The sequence below is a fragment of the Leucoraja erinacea genome, chromosome 1 (assembly GCF_028641065.1).
Source record: "Leucoraja erinacea ecotype New England chromosome 1, Leri_hhj_1, whole genome shotgun sequence".
In the NCBI taxonomy this organism is placed as follows: Eukaryota; Metazoa; Chordata; class Chondrichthyes; order Rajiformes; family Rajidae; genus Leucoraja; species Leucoraja erinaceus.
The window spans coordinates 16,294,876-16,316,051 of NC_073377.1; the positions used below are offsets into that span (position 1 = coordinate 16,294,876).

The 21,176-nt window shown below is 43.5% G+C and overlaps 1 protein-coding gene across 1 annotated transcript in view; it reads right to left on the reverse strand.

Annotated features, from left to right (window-relative positions):
- Positions 1–10,871: 10,871 nt before the first annotated feature.
- The window catches only part of skor2 (SKI family transcriptional corepressor 2), an 85,613-nt gene continuing 75,308 nt past the window's right edge, over positions 10,872–21,176 (reverse strand). Inside the window, exons 9-10 of the mRNA XM_055658129.1 lie at positions 13,335–13,426; positions 10,872–11,896 (exon numbers count right to left, since the gene is read on the reverse strand). Of these exons, the coding sequence (XP_055514104.1) occupies positions 13,364–13,426 (63 nt within the window). The 3' untranslated portion in view covers positions 10,872–11,896; positions 13,335–13,363. The remainder of the gene's footprint in view (positions 11,897–13,334; positions 13,427–21,176) is intronic.

Sequence of the window (21,176 nt, forward strand, 5' to 3'; positions counted from 1 at the left end):
TTGTTTAAAGGCTAGTTCATCGTAGTTCAGAATTGAATGTTCCAGTAAGGAGGAGGAATATGAATAGCAAAGTAAGAAAACCTTGGTTTACTAGAGAGGTACATTTGGTCAGTAAGAATGACGAAGTACATGCAATGTTTAAGAAGATGGAATCAAACAGGGCCTTTGAGGAATATTAAAAAAAAGAAGAAACGAACTCGAGCCAGTGATTAAGCGGCGTGGTGGGAGAGTTTCTGCCTTACGAGCCAAAGACCTGGGTTAAATCCTGACCACGAGTCCTGCCTGTATGAAGTTTGTACGTTGTCCCCATGACTTGCGTGGGTTTTCTCCAGGAGCTCTGGTTTCCTCCCACACTCCAAAGAAGTGTGGGAGGAACTTCTTCGTTCTGAGTTGGATGATCAGCCATGATCATATTGAATGGCGGTGCAGGCTCGATGGGCCGAATGGCCTACTCCTGCACCTATTTTTTATGTTTCTATGTTTCTATGAAGTACATGGTTGTAGGTTAATTGGCTTGATAAAGTTGTAAATTGTCTCTCGTGTGTATAAGATAGTGTGTGGGGATCGCTGACCGGTGTGGACTCGGTGGGTCGAAGGACCTGTTTGCACGCTGTATCTCTGAACGAAACAAAGGCCAAAAGGGCACCAAAATGACTTAGGCAAGTTGGATCAAAGTAAATCTGAAAGCTTTTTAAACATATTAAAAACAAGAAGCTAACATGGTAGAAGGCAGGACCACTCAAGAATAAAGGAGGGAATTTGGGCTTGAAGTCTGGGGATGTAGGCGAGGTACCAAAAGTGCACTCAACTTCTGTTGTCATGAAGAAGAAGGACATGGAGGACAGTGCGATCAGTGCGGAGAATATTAATATGCATGCACAGTTTGGAAGGTGGAAGTGTTGGGATCATTAAGATCATTAAGTTGGGTAAATCCCCAGGACCTGATGGGATTTATCTCAGGTTATTGAGAGGCAAGAGAGGATATTGCGGGAGCCTTGACAAAGATCTTGCATCTTGTCTAGTCACAGGTGAGGTCCCAGAGGACTCGAGAGTAGCCAATGTGTTAGAAAGAACTGCAGATGCTGGAAGATAGACACAAAAAGCTGGAGTAACTCAGCAGGACAGGCAGCATCTCTGGAGAGAAGGAATGGACGACGTTTCTGGTCGAGACTTCGAGACCCGAAACATCACCCATGCCTTCTCTCCAGAGATGCTGCCTGTCCGCTGAGTTACTTCAGCTTTTTGTATCTATCGAGCCTAATGTTGTTTTTTTATTTAAGAAGGGAATCTACAGAATTATAGACTGGTGAGCCTCACATCAATAGTCGGGAAGCTATTGGAGAGGATTCTTTGAGATATGATTTACTCTAATTTGCAAGAGAATGGGTTAAGTCATGCACAGTCAGCATGGGTTTGTAGATGGCAGATCGTTCCCTACTAACTTGATTGTTTTTTTGAAGGAGGTGACAAGGGTGATCAATAAGGGTAGGGGGGTGGATATAATCTCCATTAATTTTAGTGAGATATTTGATGAAGTCCACCATGGTAGGCTGATCCAGAAGATTAAGATGCATGAGATTAACAGTGAATTGAACATATGGATTCAGAACTGGCTTACTGATAGAAGGCAGATGGTTGTGATGGAAGGATTTATTCAGCTTGGAGGTCTGTGACCAATGGAGTTACGCAGGGATCACCAATTTCTCCAGCACTTTTGTCTACCTTCGACTTTCCAGCGTCTGCAGTTCCTTCTTAAACACCAAGAATGCTGGGGTCGCAGACTGTGAGTTTAAGGGAGATATGTGGGGCAGGTTTTGTACACATAGGGTGGTGGGTGCCTAAAACACGCTTCTGAGCATTGTGGTAGAAGCAATTACAATAGTGGCATTTAAGAGACTTTGGATGGGCACAGGATATGCAGGGAATGGAGGGATATGAGTTATGTGCAGGCAGATAAGAGTTGGTCTTGGCATTCATTCAGCACAGACATTATGGGCTGAGGGCTTGTTCCTGTGTTGTACTGTTGTGTGCTTTCCACCAGCTATGGCCTGTCGTTAGAAAGCAAAACTTTATTCCAGTGGATCACCTTGATTGAAGTAATATAGATTGAACCTGTACTGAACTGATACTTAAGGGCCTGTCCCATTTTCACGACCTAATTCACGACCTTTTTTACTTGTGGACATTTTTCATCATGTTGAAAAAACGCCCCGTCCTACTTGATGCCATGAGTACCTACGACTACCATCACAACCTACCTACGATCTCCTACGACCTCGTGCCAACCATGCTGTGAGTATGTCAAGAGCAAACTCGGCAGTGGTCGTGAATTAGGTCGTGAAAGTGGGACAGGCCTTTTACATTTTCTCAGCAGAGACATTTACAAAAAATACATTTTATATAACATATCTAAAAATCACTTTTTTAATCTTGATCTGGATCTGAAACATATTTGCTGTTCGGTTGAATTTTCCAGTTTGACCTGTTAAATTCTGCAGTTCAGGCTCATTATAATAGTAAGTTTGTATTGCTATTGGTATTCATCAGTGGGTGTTGGTTTATCAGAAACCACCGTTGATGAAGCATCATCAGCAATTTAAAAGAGGCAGCTTTTAAAAAAAACCCATATAAAATCTGATCATTACTTGCAAGGACTTAATCTATTCGCCGACATTTTGTCCTAGGCAAGATGGTGAGATATGGCGAGATATCTTCTGGAGTTGCTGCAGTCTTTTTGATGAAGGTACTCTGATATTGTGAGGATTTGGGGATTTGGATGCAATGGAGATGAAGCAATGGCCTTCTTCTTATTGAGTCCACACACAAGATTAGAAGTTGTTCAGCCAGAGTTGAACGCACTTCTCGGCATCTGCATACAATGGTGTCCGTCTTGTCGCTTCTTGTGCATGGTGGTGGAAACATTGGTGGAAACAGGGCCGCGACGAGAACGCTTTTTCCTTGACCCCGAAGCAATGGTGATAACAACAGCATCCCCTCCAAATGTGTAGTTTAGTTTATTGTCACATGAACCGAGGTTCAGGGAAGACAGGCACAAAAGGCTGGTGTAACTCAGCGGGGCAGGCAGCATTTCTGGAGGAAAGGAATAGGTGACATTTCAGATCGAGGCGCTTCTTCAGACTGTGAGTCATGGGAAAGGGGAACGAGAGATATAGATGGTACTTAGGAGAAATGAATGGAAGATATCCAAAAAGCAATGATAAGGTAATGTGGGGCACACAATAGGCAATTATTGGCCATTGTTGGCTGTGGGATAGGTGTCAATGAATATAGAGAGGAACTCAACAAGACGGCAGTAAAACTAGTACGATGACTAGAGTGGGGGAGGGACGGAGAGAGAGGGGATGCAAGGGCTACTTGAAGTTAGTGAGATCAATACTCAATCTGCTGAGTTGTAAGCTGCCCAAGTGAAATACAAGATGCTGTTCTTCCAATTTATGTTTGGCCCAGGACAGAGAGGCTAGTATGGGAATGGGAAGTGGAGTTAAAGTGTTTGGCAACTGGGAGATCACGTAGGCTGAGGCAGACTGAGCAAAGGCAGCAAAATGATTGCCGAATCTGCGTTTGGTCTCACCGATATATAGGCTTTTTTGGTCCGTGCTATCCAGTCATCAGAAAAACTTTTCATGAATACAATCAAGCCATCCACAGTGTATAGATACAGGATAAATGGAATAATATTTAGTGCAAGATAAACTCTAATAAATTCTGATTAAAGATAGTCTGAGGGTCTCCAATGAGGCAGATGGTACGTCAGAAATGCTCTTCAGTTAGTGATAGGGTGGTTCAGGGGCATGGTAACAGCTAGCTCGACAAAACTGTCCCTGAATCTGGAGGTGTGCGTTTTTACAATTCTGTACCTCTTGCTGGATGGGAGAGGGGAGAAGGGGGATTGACCGGAGTGAGGCTTGTCCTTGATTATGTTGGTGACCTTGCTGAGGCAGCATGGAGTCTATGGAAGGAAGATGGTCTGGGCTGTATCCACAATTCTCTGCAATTTCTTGCGGTCTTATATGAAGCTGTTCCCATATCATGATTTGATGCATCCCAATAAAATGCTTTCCACGGCACATCTGTCGAAGCTGGTGAGAGTTGTTGGGATCATGTCGAACTTCCTAAGCCTCTTGGGAAGTGGAGGCATTAGTGTGCTTTCTTTTCCATTGCTCCAATATGGCTGGTCCAGGACAAGACACTTGTGATATTTACTCCTAGAAAGTTGAAGCTTTCAACCATCTCTACTTCGGCGCCGGCATTGTATGCGTACCACTTCACTTCCTGAAGTATCCCCTTTCAAACAATCTCCTGTGTCTGACATTGTTGTTGGCTTGGCACTAGGTAACGAAGTTCTGAATCTGCTTCCTGTACTCCGTCTCTGCACAGTCGTGGGTGTATAAGGAGTAACATAGAAACATAGAAATTAGGTGCAGGAGTAGGCCATTCGGCCCTTCGAGCCTGCACCGCCATTCAATATGATCATGGCTGATCATCCAACTCAGTATCCCGTACCTGCCTTCTCTCCATACCCCCTGATCCCCTTAGCCACAAGGGCCACATCTAACTCCCTTTTAAATATAGCCAATGAACTGGCCTCAACTACCCTCTGTGGCAGAGAGTTCCAGAGATTCACCACTCTCTGTGTGAAAAAGTTCTTCTCATCTCGGTTTTAAAGGATTTCCCCCTTATCCTTAAGCTGTGACCCCTTGTCCTGGACATCCCTAACATCGGGAACAATCTTCCTGCATCTAGCCTGTCCAACCCCTTAAGAAGTTTCTATAAGATCCCCTCTCAATCTCCTAAATTCTAGAGAGTATAAACCAAGTCTATCCAGTCTTTCTTCATAAGACAGTCCTGACATCCCAGGAATCAGTCTGGTGAACCGTCTCTGCACTCCTTCTATGACAATAATATCCTTCCTCAGATTTGGAGACCAAAACTGTACGCAATACTCCAGGTGTGGTCTCACCAAGACCCTGTACAACTGCAGTAGAACCTCCCTGCTCCTGTACTCAAATCCTTTTGCAATGAAAGCTAAGAGGGGGTTGAGAACACACCCTTGCGGGGTATCATTGTTGAGGGTTATCACAGAGATTGATTTGTTACTGATCGTGGCCTGTTGGTCAGGAAGTCGAGAATCCAGTTGCAGAGGTGAGTGCGGATTCCAAGTTCCATGAGTTTGGAGATGAGCTTGGATGGGATAATCGTATTGAAAGCAGAGCTGTGGTCTATGAATAGAAGTCTGATGTAGGTGTTTCTCTTATGCAGGTGTTCCAGGGATGAGTGTAGGGCCTGGGGGATGGCATCTGCCATGGACCTGTTCTTGCGGAAGGTGAACTACAGTGGATCAAGGCTGCTTAGTAGACTGGATTTAATGCGTTCCATAACCAACCTCTCAAAGCACTTCATGATGGTAGATGTCAAGGCCATTTGGCATGGGACAAAGAATGGAATCTTGCTATTCATTGGCAAAAGGGTTGATAGAGGTCTTCTTGAAGCAGGTGGGTACTTCAAAACCTAGGGAGAGATTAAAGATGTCCGTGAATACTCCCGTTAGTTTGTCCACACAGTTCCTAAGAACATGGCCAGAGACTCTGTCAGTTGCTCTCTGTGGGTTCAGCTCATGAGGTCTGATCTAACTTCTGCAACAGTGACCCTGAGAAAAGACACATTTGAGTCTAATGGGAAAGATGAAATTGTCCCATTGGCCTTTTGCTCAAAGCAAGCATAGAATGCATTAAGCTCATCAGGTGGGACTTTCACCAGCATTATCACCAGCAATGTTGCCTGATGTCGGTTTGCAGCCAGTTATAGTAATCGTCCCGTGCCACAGTCTGTGGCTGTCCGAATGATTATACTGGGACTCAAGTTGTCCCTGTATTGTCTCTTGGCATGCTTGATGGCTTTCTGACGATCATAGCGAGCTTTCAAGTCAAGTCAAGTCAAGTCAAGAGAGTTTATTGTCATTTGTTCCAGATAGGACAATTAAATTCTTGCTTGCCGCAGCACAACAGAATATCGTAGGCATAAATACAGATCAGATCAGTGTGACCATATACCATAGAATATATATATATACACACATAAATAAACAGATAAAGTGCAATAGGCTGTTATAGTATGTGTACCACAACTTCAAACAAACAAACTGTGGGGAAGAAGCTGTTCCTGAACCTGGATGTTGCAGATTTCAGGCTCCTGTACCTTCCACCTGAAGCAGCGGAGAGATGAGTGTGTGGCCAGGATGGTGTGGGTCCTTGATACTGCTGGTAGCCTTTTTGAGTCGAATGATCTTGTACGGCTCATGATCATTCGACTTGTATGCAGTGAACCAGGCCTTCACCTGCTAATGTACCTCACGGTTCATCCATGGTTTCCGGTTGGGGAACACTCAGATTGACTTCTTTGGCACACATTCCTCTACACACTTGCGGATGAAGTCCATCCCAGCAGTGGCGTAGTCATTCAGGTTGGCCACATTCATCTAGTCCACTGACTCCAAACATTCACCCAGGATGTCATCTGTGTCCGCCGACCTGCATTGAACTTTCTGTGCCGGCTCTTCCTGCTTCAGTTTTTGTAGGTAGAGGGTAGAGGCACAGCTGGCTATGTGATCAGATTTCCCGAAAGGTGGCCGAGGAATCGAGCAGTAGGCGTTTTTTTAATGGATGTGTGGCATGTTAGAGTGTGTTTTAAACCCTAATGGGACAAGAGACATGGTGATGGTACTTTGGTAGAAGGCTCCTGAGGTTGGCTTGATTTAGGTCCCTGGCTGTAATGACCCCGGCTTCAGGGCGTTTGGACTCAAAACTGTTGTAGTTAATTTGTCCACATGGGGAGGGATGTAGACTGCCGTCGGGATAGCTGCGATGAATTCACTCGGCAGGTAGTAGTGACGGCACTTCACAGTCAGATATTCCAAGTCTGGGGAGCATGAGTTCGCCAGCACCAGCACGTCTGAACACCACGAGGTATTGATTAGAAAGCAGACCCCTACGCACCTAACCATGCCTGAAGACACTGTGGGGCGAAGAGAGAACCCTTACGTAATTTGGCCTGACCCCAAAACCCTCACCAACTTTATCGGGATGATTTGGGAACAGCCCCATCCAAGATTGCAGGAAATTGCAGAGAGTTGTGGATGTAGCCCAGACCATCACGCGAATCAACCTCCCTATCATGGGCTCCATCTACACTTCACGCTGTGTCTGTAAGGCTGCCAGCATCATCATGTCATGGACCAGTCTCACCCAGGTCACTCCATCTTCTCCCAAGTACCATCAGAAGCGTGAAACCACATACTTCAAGATTTGGGGACAGTTTCTACCCAGCTGTTATCAGGCAACTGGACAGTCTTCTCACCAGCTAGAGTGTGGTTCTGACCACCCATCTAATTGGTGATCTTTGAACAATTTTCTATTGGACTTTATCGTACTAAATGTTATACCCTGTATCTGTACACTGTAGAAGGATTGATTGTAATCATGTGCAGTCTTTTCCTTGACTGGATAGCACACAACAAAAAGCGTTTCACTCTACCTCAGTACATGTGACAATAATAAACTAAACTCAAATGGAGTTTATTATCTTAAAAGCTCATTATTTAAGAAGTGTAAAAAGCAAAGAAATACTGTACCAGGGAATAAACCAAAGCAGATCAAATAGGAAGGGTAAACAACACGGAAGCATTAATCAAATTTTGAATTTTTAGACAGAATTAAAAAAATATATCAATATTATCACGATAAAAATGATACACCAAATGAAAATCAATAAGGAAATAAAGATTGCTACAAAAAGATAAACATGAGAATAATATGGAAAATTAACAGTAATATTTAAAGCAGAGATTAATATTCAAAGTAAGTATATTTCTATTAAAAGATATCTAGCCAAAAGTGGAATGCCATGTATAGATAATGACCATTAAAACTGTGTGCAATTTAAAAGACATACACAATATTTTAAAAGGTATGCACAACAAATATATATTTTAAAAGAAGATGTTTTAGCGAAAGGATTTGAGTATAGGAGCAGGGAGGTTCTACTGCAGTTGTACAGGGTCTTGGTGAGACCACACCTGGAGTATTGCGTACAATTTTGGTCTCCTAATCTGAAGAAATACATTCTTGCCATAGAGGGAGTACAGAGAAGGTTCACCAGACTGATTCCTGGGATGTCAGGACTTTCATATGAAGAAAGACTGGATAGACTCGGCTTGTACTCGTTAGAATTTAGAAGATTGAGGGGGGGATCTTATAGAAACTTCTTAAGGGGTTGGACAGGCTAGATGCAGGAAGATTGTTCCCGATGTTGGGGAAGTCCAGAACAAGGGGTCACAGTTTAAGGATAAGGGGGAAATCTTTTAGGACCGAGATTAAAATTTGTTTTTTCACACAGAGAGTGGTGAATCTCTGGAATTCTCTGCCACAGAAGGTAGTTGAGGCCAGTTCATTGTCTATATTTAAGAGGGAGTTAGATGTGGCCCTTGTGGCTAAAGGGATCAGGGGGTATGGAGAGAAGGCAGGAACAGGATACTGAGCCATGATCATATTGAATGGCGATGCAGGCTCGAAAGGCCGAATGGCCTACTCCTGCACCTATTTTCTATGTTTCTATGTGTAAATTGAATAGAATAAACTGATCAGCAAAAATACAGCAAAGTGGACACAAGAACTGAGAATATCAAAGACTATATGAAGAAATAGGTATGTTTTTTTTACATTGTAATGTCTAATAAATAACAAGACGCACAGTAATAAGAAGCATAAATAACAGTGGAAGATGCAGATTATTTGCACTGTTTCACTGAAGAGTCTCCCAAAAAAGAATCGATAACTGAATAAGAATTCAAGATAGAAGAAAAGCCATATTAGACAAGCTACACCAATTATTACAAACCCTAGGTGCAGAACAATCCCATTGTGTATTAAATGCATTTCGAAAAACATTTTTTATTAATTCATGGAATGTTGACATCAGTGGAAGGGCTGACCTTTGATGTCCATTCCTGTTAACCCCAAAGTTCGTTTCACATTTATTAATTTACACTAAGATTGTTCATATGGAAAGTAAAAGACATTGGGCAAAGGTATACATGACCAATTTATAGGAAAAACCTCATTCTACTTAATTCATTGCAGCAAATTGGATAATATCCATTGATAAAGGGGAACCATTTTTTTTTAAAAGCAAGAGCAAAGAACAACATTTCAGCAGGGAAGAGAAAGTTGTGATCAATTTGATCAGGATGGATGTGATGAATGCACAAAATAGGAGTCTATTAAATTTATCTATCATTAAATTAAGGAAAGAATTGGGCAGTGATACTTAAAGGTCATCCATTAACCCCAATGGAAATAGCTAGGAGACTGCAAGGTGACTTGGATAGGCTGGGTGAGTGGGCAAATGTTTGGCAGATGCAGTATAATGTGGATAAATGTGAGGTTATCCATTTTGGTGGCAAAAACGGGAAAGCAGACTATTATCTAAATGGTGGCCAATTGGGAAAGGGGGAGATGCAGCGAGACCTGGGTGTCATGGTAAACCAGTCATTGAAGGTAGGCATGCAGGTGCAGCAGGCAGTAAAGAAAGCGAATGGTATGTTAGCTATCATTGCAAAAGGATTTGAGTATAGGAGCAGGGAGGTTCTACTGCAATTGTACAGGGTCTTGGTGAGACCACACCTGGAGTATTGCGTACAGTTTTGGTCTCCAAATCTGAGGAAGGACATTATTGCCATAGAGGGAGTGCAGAGACGGTTCACCAGACTGATTCCTGGGATGTCAGGACTGTCTTATGAAGAAAGACTGGATAGACTTGGTTTGTACTCTCTAGAATTTAGGAGATTGAGAGGGGATCTTATAGAAACTTACAAAATTCTTAAGGGGTTGGACAGGCTAGATGCAGGAAGATTGTTCCCGATGTTAGGGAAGTCCAGGACAAGGGGTCACAGCTTAAGGATAAGGAGGAAATCCTTTAAAACCGAGATGAGAAGAACTTTTTTCACACAGAGAGTGGTGAATCTCTGGAACTCTCTGCCACAGAGGGTAGTTGAGGCCAGTTCATTGGCTATATTTAAGAGGGAGTTAGATGTGGCCCTTGTGGCTAGGGGGATTAGGGGGTATGGAGAGAAGGCAGGTACGGGATACTGAGTTGGATGATCAGCCATGATCATATTGAATGGCGGTGCAGGCTCGAAGGGCCGAATGGCCTACTCCTGCACTTAATTTCTATGTTTCTATGTTTCTAACTGGTGATTATCTGCTCAAGACTCAAGGACGACAAGCATCCAGGCCACTCCTTCTTCTCCCCTCTCCCATCGACCCAAAGGTATAGAAGTGTGAAAACACAATCCTCCAGATCCAGGGACAGCTTCTTCCCAGCTGTTATCAGGCAATTGAACTATGCTACCACAACTCGAGAGTAGTCCTGAACTACTCATTGGATCTACTTCATTAGAGAACCTCGGATTATCTTTGATCGGACTTTACTGGCTTTATCTTGTGCTAAATGTTATTCACGTTATTCCCTTTATCATGTACCGGTACACTGTGAATGACTCAGTTGTAATTATGTATTGTCTTTCCACTGACTGGTTAGCATGCAACAAAAGTTTCTCACTGTACCTCGGTACGCGTGACAATAAACTAAACTCAAACTCAAACTCAATGAAGTTCAACCAATTTATCCATATAGAGAGCCACATGGAGGATGCTGGAATCAAGGGAGCAGCAGGAGCAATAGCTTTCAACAAGGTAATCAAATTGAGAAATACAATATGCTGGATAAATTCAGCACACTGTACCTACATTCTGCAGCAGCAAAGCGCTATGATTAAAAAGATACACATTGGGAAATCAATGCAATAATCCCATTTACTAAGGTTTGAGGGAAGGATAAATGTTTTCATTAATATTTACAATTTAGGAGCATATTTTTTTGTACAAAAACACAGATTTACTGAAGTATTTAACTTCTATATTCCAAAAACAATCCATTGCCTTCACTGCAGTAATTGGTATATGATAGGCTTTATTTACATTCCTAATGAATTAGGGAGTTGCACAAAGGATTTAAATACATTGTAATAAGAACAATAATATTAAATACACCCAATATTTAGAGCCAAAATATTTCAAGTGATAGAGGATACTCTTATTTAACCATTAATAAATTAAACAGGCAAGAGCAAGGGAAGAATTGGATTAAAGCTGTTTTTTTCCTATCCAACTGTTTCAATGTTTCAATTGCTCCCTTCCTTCTTGGTCATAATGCAATTTAAATTGACAAAAGAAGTGTTCAGTTTATAGTATTTCACCAAAAAGAACATACAATGGATCAACCAATGGTCTTCCTGAAATCTGCACTCATGTACTTGTGCAAACACACATCCATATAGATTGTACTTCATTTATCCACTGGGTTCACAGACTCTTCAAAGTGCTTGCCCAAGTTTTAAATTGGACCATTAATCTCCTAAAAATGGGCTCACCAGTCTTCTTAAGAGTGATTCCAACAGTCTTCTGTCAAATGTTCTCCATGACCATCATATGATGAAACCGCAAATACCCTAAAAATGGACTTGCCAATCTTCTTTACATGAGTTCACCATCTTCTTTCACATGGGAAAAATATCTAAATGTAAGCACCAACGACTTATGAAACCAGTTAACAGTAGTTCTTTCTGTTACTAATAAAGTATGAACTGCAGTATTTAGGTCTCTTGGGAGTCATCGATTGTGCATTTTCCATTGAGTTTGAATATTCAGAATAAGTCTCATTTTCAATTCTTTATCTGATCGTTCTTCTGATGCGTAGGATTTGCACCTGGAACTTTGCTCTGTGGTTATATCTTACAAATGATGAGCACTGCTACATGCTACTGTGTAATTAAAACAAACAGCACATTTAGAATGGAATACAATTGCTTTGTAATAGCAGAGGAAATAATTGAACAAAAGGGGCCCATCAAACGGAATTAACAAGCTATTTCCAATGGATACAGAGTGCTGGAGTAACTCAGTGGATCAGGCAGCATTTCCGGAGAAACAAGGAACTGCAGATGCTGGTTCATATACAAAAGGACACAAATTGGTGGAGTAACCCAGCGGGTCAGGCAGCATCTCTGGAGGAGATGGATTTGTGATGTTTTGGGTTGAGACGGGGGGGGGGGGGGGGGGGGGGGGGGGGGAAGAAAAAAGCTGGAAAGGGGGAAAGGCAGGACAAGGTGTGGCAAACAATGTCAACATAGTTGGGGGAGGGTTTGATAGTCAGATGGGTTGGAACAAAGGCCAGGTATAACAATGAAAGGTGTGAGATAAGTTTGAAGAATTGTAGATTGTAAAACTGGAGGAGAAAAATAGCAGGGGGGGGGGGGGGGGTTGGGGGTGGTGGTGGGGGGGGGGGGGGGGGGGGGGGGGGGTGTGCTGACTGGATGAGAGAAACAACTGGGCACAGGTTAGGGAAGGGCGGGGGGAAGGGAGAAAGACAGGGGGGAGTGTGGTAGCAGTTACCTAAAATCTGTAAAAGATCACCCTGAAACTTTATGTCCTAACCTGAAATGTCATCTATCCAAGTTCTTCAGCGATGCTGCCTGACCCATTGAGTTACTCCGGCACATTATGTCTTTTCACCAAAACCGGAACATGTATTACCTTGCATCTGTTTCCATTGGACATGGACTTTGACACAGAGTATTCCCCCAGCCTATTTCAACCAAACAAATCCGCGCTGATCAGCGATTCCCGCATGTTAACACTATACTACACACACTAGCGACAATTTACATTTATACAAACCCAATTAACCTACAAACATGTACATCTTTGGAGTGTGGGAGGAAACCGAAGATCTCGGAGAAAACCCACACAAACTCTGTACAAACAGCACCCGTAGTTGGGATCGAACCTGGGTCTCTGGCACTGAAAGTGCTGTAAGGCAGCACCTCTACTGCTGCGCCACCATGCCTTCCCATTCTTCAAGGATGGGAAATTCTTTTGAAAACCCCTCCACACCACCCTTCTGTGACAATGTCACTGCTGTACTAGCAAATGTCTCAACTCACAAAGGGGGCCGGTTGCTTGCTATCACACAAATTTATGGCCAAACTTTGGAGTCCTAGTTCTGTGAAGGTACCTCATCAATAGTGTATCTGAAAGCAAACCAGAATGTATTTGTTCCTGTCAACGGGCTGTCAATGTAGGCCGGTTATTTTTCTCCTCCACCCCCTTGCCAGTTAAAGAATACTGCTGCAGAAATAATTCTCAGCAAACTCTCCATTGTAGTGTGTGCAAAACATGAAGTTAGTCACCTGTACCGACCTGAAACTTCAGTCCAGTTCATAGACCATTTAACTTTTATTCAGCTGCGTGTTGAGCCTTTCTTTCCTCATCAAGCTTGCTGCATAAGGAATCTGGAGGAATGAGAGAGAGAGAGAAGCATTGCATTTGATACAAAATGAGGAAATCACCAACAAGGTAAAGAGAGGAGATGATTATGGGTGTTGCCTAAATGGAATTGGCAAGATTGAGAACAAGAGGTCTCGTGGAATTTGAGGTTAACTTGTGACATCAATTGGTGATCATATATGGATCATAGGATGGAGAAAGAATAAGGATAACGGGTGACAAGTGGCTAGTGGAATTTCACAAAGATTTATACAAATTCTCACATATTTGTACACATAGAGGTTTGTGGGTAATATTGAACTAGTAAACATAGTGGCTTATGTTGATGGGAAATTAAATGTGATAGAGTTAATCTACTTGAGGTGTTAAAATGATTTTAAAAATTTGGTAGTGAAGATGCAAACATTATATTCTCAGGCGTGGGGATCAAGAGCAAATTCACAGATACGTCATTTAAACGTGAAATCACTGAACACTTTTTCCACACAAGGAGTATTGAAATGTGACATTTTCTTCTTCAAGAGGTTGGCATGATGATAACTTAATTGAATGTTTCCTGCCTGTCAAGGATGGGATTTTATTGGATAAGGAATATGAGTCTGAATCAAATGGAGTTGACTACAGATTAGCCTTGACTTGTTGTCTCATAGTTTAACTGTGTAAAGGCATTTTAAATCCTCATGTGGCATTGGGACTAGGTTTCTTGGTTAACCATTTAGCTTGTGTGTTTGTCAACATGTAGATTGTAGTGCGTGGGTCTCAGAATGAGGCAAGTAGTCCGCAGTTTGAGAAGCACTATACTTTATTTCCTCCCGGTTCAGGGGAAGACGAAACCAGAGGAAGATGGCACCCAAACCCTGCCTTTTATACCCTCCGGCTAAGGACCGCCTCCGGACTGCACCACTCCTGTGCCGAGGGGTTCGGCAGTATAATGGGACGACCCTTAGGAGCCGCCACAAGATAGCTTATTACTGAATATGGTTAGTTATTGTCCTATAGTGCAAGTATCTATAGGTAGTTTCAATACTACTTTGGCATTGGGCTTGGTTGTCTTGTTTGAACGCTTATCCTGGTGTTGTAGTGTAAGTACTTTGTGTTTTAACAGTATTTCATTGATAGGAAGGGTTGGAGCAAGAGAAAGCCTACTCCTTTTCTTAGGTAGAGACAATGTAAAACAGATAAGGTGATTGTTCAAACTCTGAAGACATTCAGGAAAATTAGGGTGCTATCAGAATGTTTTATAAGACAGCAGCAACAAAGTGAAAGGCTACATATTGCTAAGCAAACTCCCAGGCTATATCAGGGCGCTATTATATTTTAATGGTTTGTATTTCATCTAAATGAAGGTAGTTTTACCAAACTAAAAATTGGTCTCACTTATTGACAAATATATAAATTTGTTAAGGATGGCATGAAAAGGGTGTGCGGGAGCTGGGAAAATAAGAGCCAAACAAAACACCTTTATTTACCTTTCCCAAGATCTCAAATAGAAACGTTTAGTTTCTCTAGCTTTTCCATTTCTGCCAGTTTCTGTCAGTCAATTTTATAGCACATTTAAAAACAACTCACGTTGACCAAAGTGCTGTAGATCAGTGCAGATACTAATGTGTTACATACAATGGTACACAGACCCAACAATACATACATAAACTGTTTACAGCGACCCCTCAAAAATGCTAGGGAGTAGAAATAGGTTTTGAGCCTCAATTTAAAGGAGTCGATGGAGGGGGCAGTTCTGATGAGGAGAGGGATGCTATTCCATAGTTTAGGTGCTGCAACCGCAAATGCGCGGTCACCCCTGAGCTTAAAACTAGACCGCGGGATAGTCAGTGGACCCAAGTCGGCCGACCTGAGGGACCTGGAGGTACAAAGTGAAGTTAATAAATTGGAAATAGAGTTTGCCTTCATTTCTGGGTTAAATCACAAATTTAACCAAACAGTTCCTGCCACAATGTGATCTGGGATTAATTTTCGTGACAAGATGCATTTGATAATGTTATTTTGCCCAGGCAAAGCTCCCTTTGGATCCTGGGGAATGCTGTCCAAGAGGCATAATCCTACCATGATGAGCTGGAGGACCAACAACATGATTAAAATACTGACTTTCAACCATGGACCATTTCCACTACAACAAAACCGCCCTCCACAGCACCCCCTTTGGTCAACATCTAAAGCCTGGCCTAGAAGAGAAAAGTCCTCTGCCTTTGAATGTCGAAATGTGCAATATCCATTTTTTTGTGACCAACGCTGTGATTACAAATGAATTTTGGTTTGGTGACATTGACCCACTGAGGGGAGATCTGTGAAAAGCATGTAAAATTGTGAGAGGCATACTGTAGATAGGTAAGACACTCAGAATCTTATTCCCTGGGTAGAAATGTTAGGGACTAGAGGGTATAGCTTTAACATGAGGAGGAGCAACGTTTAAAGGAGATATGCAGCAAAAGGTTTTTTACACACACAGTCGTGGGTGCCTGGAACATGCTGCCAGGCTTTAGATAGGCACATGGATATGCAGAGAATGGGAGGATATAGATCACATGCAGACAGAAGAGATTAGCTTAATTTGGCATTATGTTGGGCACAGACATTGTGGGCCGAAGGGTCTGGTCCTATGCTGTACTGTTTTATGTTCTACATCTACGTTATGCTAGCTCATCCTTTAGGATGGACGGGAGCTTTGATCGCCTCGACGGATGGTTCGACTGCCCCAACTACGGGAGAATAAAGATAAAGATGAAGATGATTGGACTTTTTTGCCTTCCATCACATTGAGGAATGTGGGGAATCCACTGTGGTGGATGTTTATGTTAACTTTTATGTAGTTGTGTGTCTTGTTCCTTTTTTTTCGTATGGCTGTATGGTAATTCGCATATCACTGTATCTTAATTGGTACACATGACAATAAAAGACCTTTGAAACCTTTTAACCTTTGGATTGCTCAGCATATAGTACTTTGAACATTCCTTGCTAGTTTCACTTAATTGATCGTTTACTCCTGGCTATGAGATCACTCATTTCACTTCCCGATTTCTCCAACTGAAAGTGGGGATGGGGGAACAGAAGTTCAACCTCGCTAAAGCTATGTTTGTCCCATGGCCAACCTCACATCTTATCCACAAGGATCGCAGAGAGAGATTTACAGCCAGGCTTTGCAATGAGTAGGATTTAAACCTCCTGCCCACAAAGCACTAGTGATGAAACAAGTCGGCCTCCTCTCATTAAATGCACTGTTTGAATGGAAAGCTTCCATTAATTCACAGCAAGAAAAGATAATATGTGTTCACCAATGCAATGGTGAAAAGAAATTATGGCGAAACACCTACAAAATAATGTGTAATCAGCCACTGAGATTGGATGTTTGATTATTACACTGTGTCAAACTGGTGAATTGCAAGATTGCTAACACCAGTCTATAGAATTGCCCAGCCAAATCATACGCGTTTAAAACAACCACATAAGCCACTAAAGGCAGCTGACAACCTTCAAGTGTGGGATCAATGCTTAAGGAGCTTTCAACTGTCTAACAAATGCTTGAGCATTGAACGGAAAAACAAAACCTAATTCTAGTATGCTGGAACTAGGCTGAAACCTCAGTGCACTACCAATGGGTGTTATATTGCCATAGTTACCAGAATTGAAAGATAAAATGTTGCACTGTGACCAGGTCCCGAGCCCGCACCCCATTCGCCCCCCCCACTAACCCCACACCCACAAACAGTAGACACAAACCTAACCAAGACACTACCCCCCCCCCCCCCCCCCCCCCCCCATCTCCTCATCCCCTGACTTTCAGGCTGATACTGAAGTCTCCAGTTACTATTCAAAGAAAGGCAGTAGCATAGCTGACCAAAGTCAACAAATGTTGGTTAACCAATCAATTAGTTCATTACTCTGATGAAGGGTATCAACCTGAATTGTCACCTATTCCTTTTCTCCAGAGATGCTGTCAGGGGATATGGGGAGAAGGCAGGAACGGGGTACTGGATGATCAGCCATGATCACATTGAATGGCGGTGCTGGCTTGAAGGGCCGAACGGCCCACTCCTGCACCGATGGTCTATTGACCCAAAACAAATGTCATGCTTACCTCCATTACAACCATCACTACACTTCAAAAATGAATTAATTGTCCATTAAACTCATTGTGCAGCTAGTTCCTAAAGATAGAATAACCTGAAGATCACTTGATATTAAGTTCTTCTCCTTGATAAAGATTTAATTCTGAAAATGCATTTGTACATTTATTTTTAAATAATAAATAAATCCCCACAAATAAATCCCAAATGTACAGTATTGAAGCAAAATTTATCAAAACAATAGACAATAGACAATAGGTGCAGGAGTAGGCCATTCGGCCCTTCAAGCCAGCAGCGCCATTCAATGGGATCATGGATGATCATCCCCAATCAGTACCCTGTTCCTGCCTTCTCTCCATATCCCCTGACTCTGATATTTTTAAGAACCCTATCCAGCTCCCTCTTGAAAGTATCCAGAGAACCTGCCTCCACTGCCCTCTGTGGCAAAGAATTCCACAGACTCACAACTCTCTGTGAGAAAAAGTGTTTCCTCGTCTCCATTCTAAATGGCTTACTCCTTATTCTTAAACTGTGGCCCCTGGTTCTGGACTCCCCCAACATCGGGAACATGTTTCCTGCCTCCAACGTGTCCAAACCCTTAATAATCTTATATGTTTCAATAAGATTCCCTCTCATCCTTCTAAACTCCAGAGTGTACAAGCCCAGCCGCTCCATTCTCTGTGGAATATTCAATGGAAGTATGTAGATGGGAGATGAAATGGAAGTCTTGCCAGAAGTAATGTACATCGTCAGATGTATGCTATATGTATATGAGTGTGTGAGTTCATATATGTGTTATATAGATCTGTTTAATTTGTTCCTGCAAGGTCAATTTTTAATTCCTGCCTCTGACATTGCAGCAAATGAAGTTCCCTGTGTTCCCATTTATTCACTTTCCAGTGGCCCTTTTGTTATTAACAAATATTACAAAAATGAATTATTTATAATTGTCTATAAACTGTATTTAATGCATATCGCTATAGACCTAAGGTGTCAGTAATGCCCCTGTCCCACTTAGGAAACATGGACGGAAACCTCTGGAGACTTAGTGCCCCACCCAAGGTTTCCGTGTGGTTCCCCGAGGTTTTTGTCAGTCTCCCTGCCTGCTTCCACTACTTGCAACCTCCAGCAACCACCTGCAACCTCCGGGAACAGCACGGAAACCATGGGTGGGGCGCAAAGTCTCCAGAGGTTTCCGTTCAGGTTTCCTAAGTGGGACAGGGGCATTAGTTCTCCTCTTGTTATTCTTGGTTCGAGGAAAGATTGCCTGTCAAATGAGTTATTTCTTCTCTGAGATGTAGAAGAACATACAGAATTCGAGGTAGAACATACGAGGTAGAACATACAGAATGACAAGGTAGATATGAAGAGAATGTTTCCCCTGGCTGAGGAATCTAGAAATAGTGCTCGCTGACTCAAATTAAGGGAGAGGCCATTGAGACAGTGAGAAAATTCTTCACTCAGTGGTTGATGAATCGTTAAGATTTTTTACTGTGTGAGACTGCGGAGGCTCAGACATTGGATGCATTCAAAGTATAGATCAATGGTTTTCTAGTTATTAAAGAAATCAAGAGATATGAAGATGCAGAAAGTAAACATTGTTGAATCAGATCAGCCACGATCTTGTAGAATATCACAGCAGACTTGTAGAGCTGAATGGCTGACTGATGCTCCTGTTTCTAATGTCATTATGTTCTTGTAATCTTATCACTACAGAGAAGTAGATACTGTTCTCTGCTGTTATGAAGAGAATGGGATTTGCTACATAATGAATGTAACAATATTTTTATAGCTACCCCGTTCTCACGTCTCAGAGTATTTTTCAAGGCAATGTAAAACAGGACATTGCTGAGGAGATACAAAAAAAAAGACAAGAGAGCCAACATTAAAAGTTAATGAACATGCTTTTACAGAGGATCTTGAATGCAGGCCATGGAACACGGGGAGGGAAAGGCCCTTTGGCTCACCAGATCTACGCTGACCAATCCAAACTAATCCCATCTGCATACATTGGTCCATATCCCACCATTGCCTGCCTGTTCACAAGTCTATCTAAATGTATCTTAAAAGTAGCTATCATATCTGCTTCTATTGCCACCCTTGGCAGTGATTTCCAGGCACCCTAACATTCTCTGAGAAAAAATATCCTTTAAACTTTCTCCCTCTCACCCTCAACTTTTGCCTTCTGGATATTTGACTGGGAAAAGGTCTGACTCTCCACTCTGTCTGTGCCTCTCATAATTTTATCTATCTATCTATCTATCTATCTATCTATCTATCTATCTATCTATCTATCTATCTATCTATCTATCTATCTATCTATCTATATATCTATCTATCTATCTATCTATCTATCTATCTATCTATCTATCTATCTATCTGTATGTCTATCTATCTATCTATCTGTCTGTCTGTCTATCTGTCTGTCTAATGCTCTGATCTTGTTAACTTCCAACTTTGCATGGTCTTTCTATTTGCGCAAAAATGGTACGTGACAGCGCTAAGATTTTTCAGCAGCTTACTCTCGTGCGAGTGCAACACGTTTCGTTCTAATCGGGGGTCTAATGTAAAAGTTAGCGAGGTTTAAAAATCCCGCATGCGCTGCGTGGATTGGACTTTTCTCCTGTCACTGCGCGAGACGGTGCCATCGCGTCTTTACTGGAGTTGAGGGACGCTCTGGTTGGCGGGCGGGGGTCTTCAACCAGACACAATTTTCGGAGGGACCAGAAGCAGCCCCGCCCCGCCCAAACCCAGCCCAACTCAGCCCGGCCCAGCCCTGCCCAGCCCAGCCCAGCCTAGCCCAGCCCAGCCCAGCACAGCCCAGCCAAGCCCAGTCCAACTCAGCCCAGCCCAGCCCGGCCCAGCGTGGAGTCGGAGATGTCGCGATGTCGCCAAATGGAAAACGGAGACTCTGATCCTGGCGGAGGAGAACATCCAGGGACCAGCGCCCGCTGTGAGTCCTCAGCGCACTGTCAGCTACAGCCCCTTCCCCTCTGGTCCCCCTCGCTGGCTCCTGCCCCCTCCCCCGTGAGACCAGGCACCCTCTGCCCCGTCTTTTCTCCGAGCTCCCCCCCACAATCATCCCGCCCCCCAATCTCCCCCTCACCCACGCCTCTCCACTCCCCCTCCCCCCTCTCTGGCTCCACAACACTCACTGACCCCCCTCCCCTCACCCCACACACACACACACCCCTCCCCACAGATCCTTCTTCTCCCCTCCGACTGTCCCCCCCCTGTCCCCCCTCCCAACCCCCCTCCACCCTTCCACATCCACCCTCCCCCCCCCTCCTCCCCCTCCCACCCAGTTTCTTTCCCTCCCCCCCTCCCACCCCCCCCCCCCTCTCGCACACCCCTCCTCCCCCTCCCCTCACACCCCCCTCACCCACATCCCCCCTCCCCCAACCCCCCCCCTCCCCCACACCCCCCTCTCCCTCCACATCACCCCCAGCCTCCCCCCCCCCCCCCCCTCTCCCCAGCCCTCCTCCTCCCCTCCCACACATGAAGAGGAGGGGGAGGGAGTGCTGGTGGATGAGGGGAAATGAGCCGCATCTGCACAGTTAGGGGTTATGGGTGAGTGGTGGAATATTGCGTTGGGGAATGGGTTGCGTTGGGGGACTAGGCCTCCCGTGTGACTGGGACCCAGCGGGTCCCACAGTCTAGTATTTCTTTAAAGTTG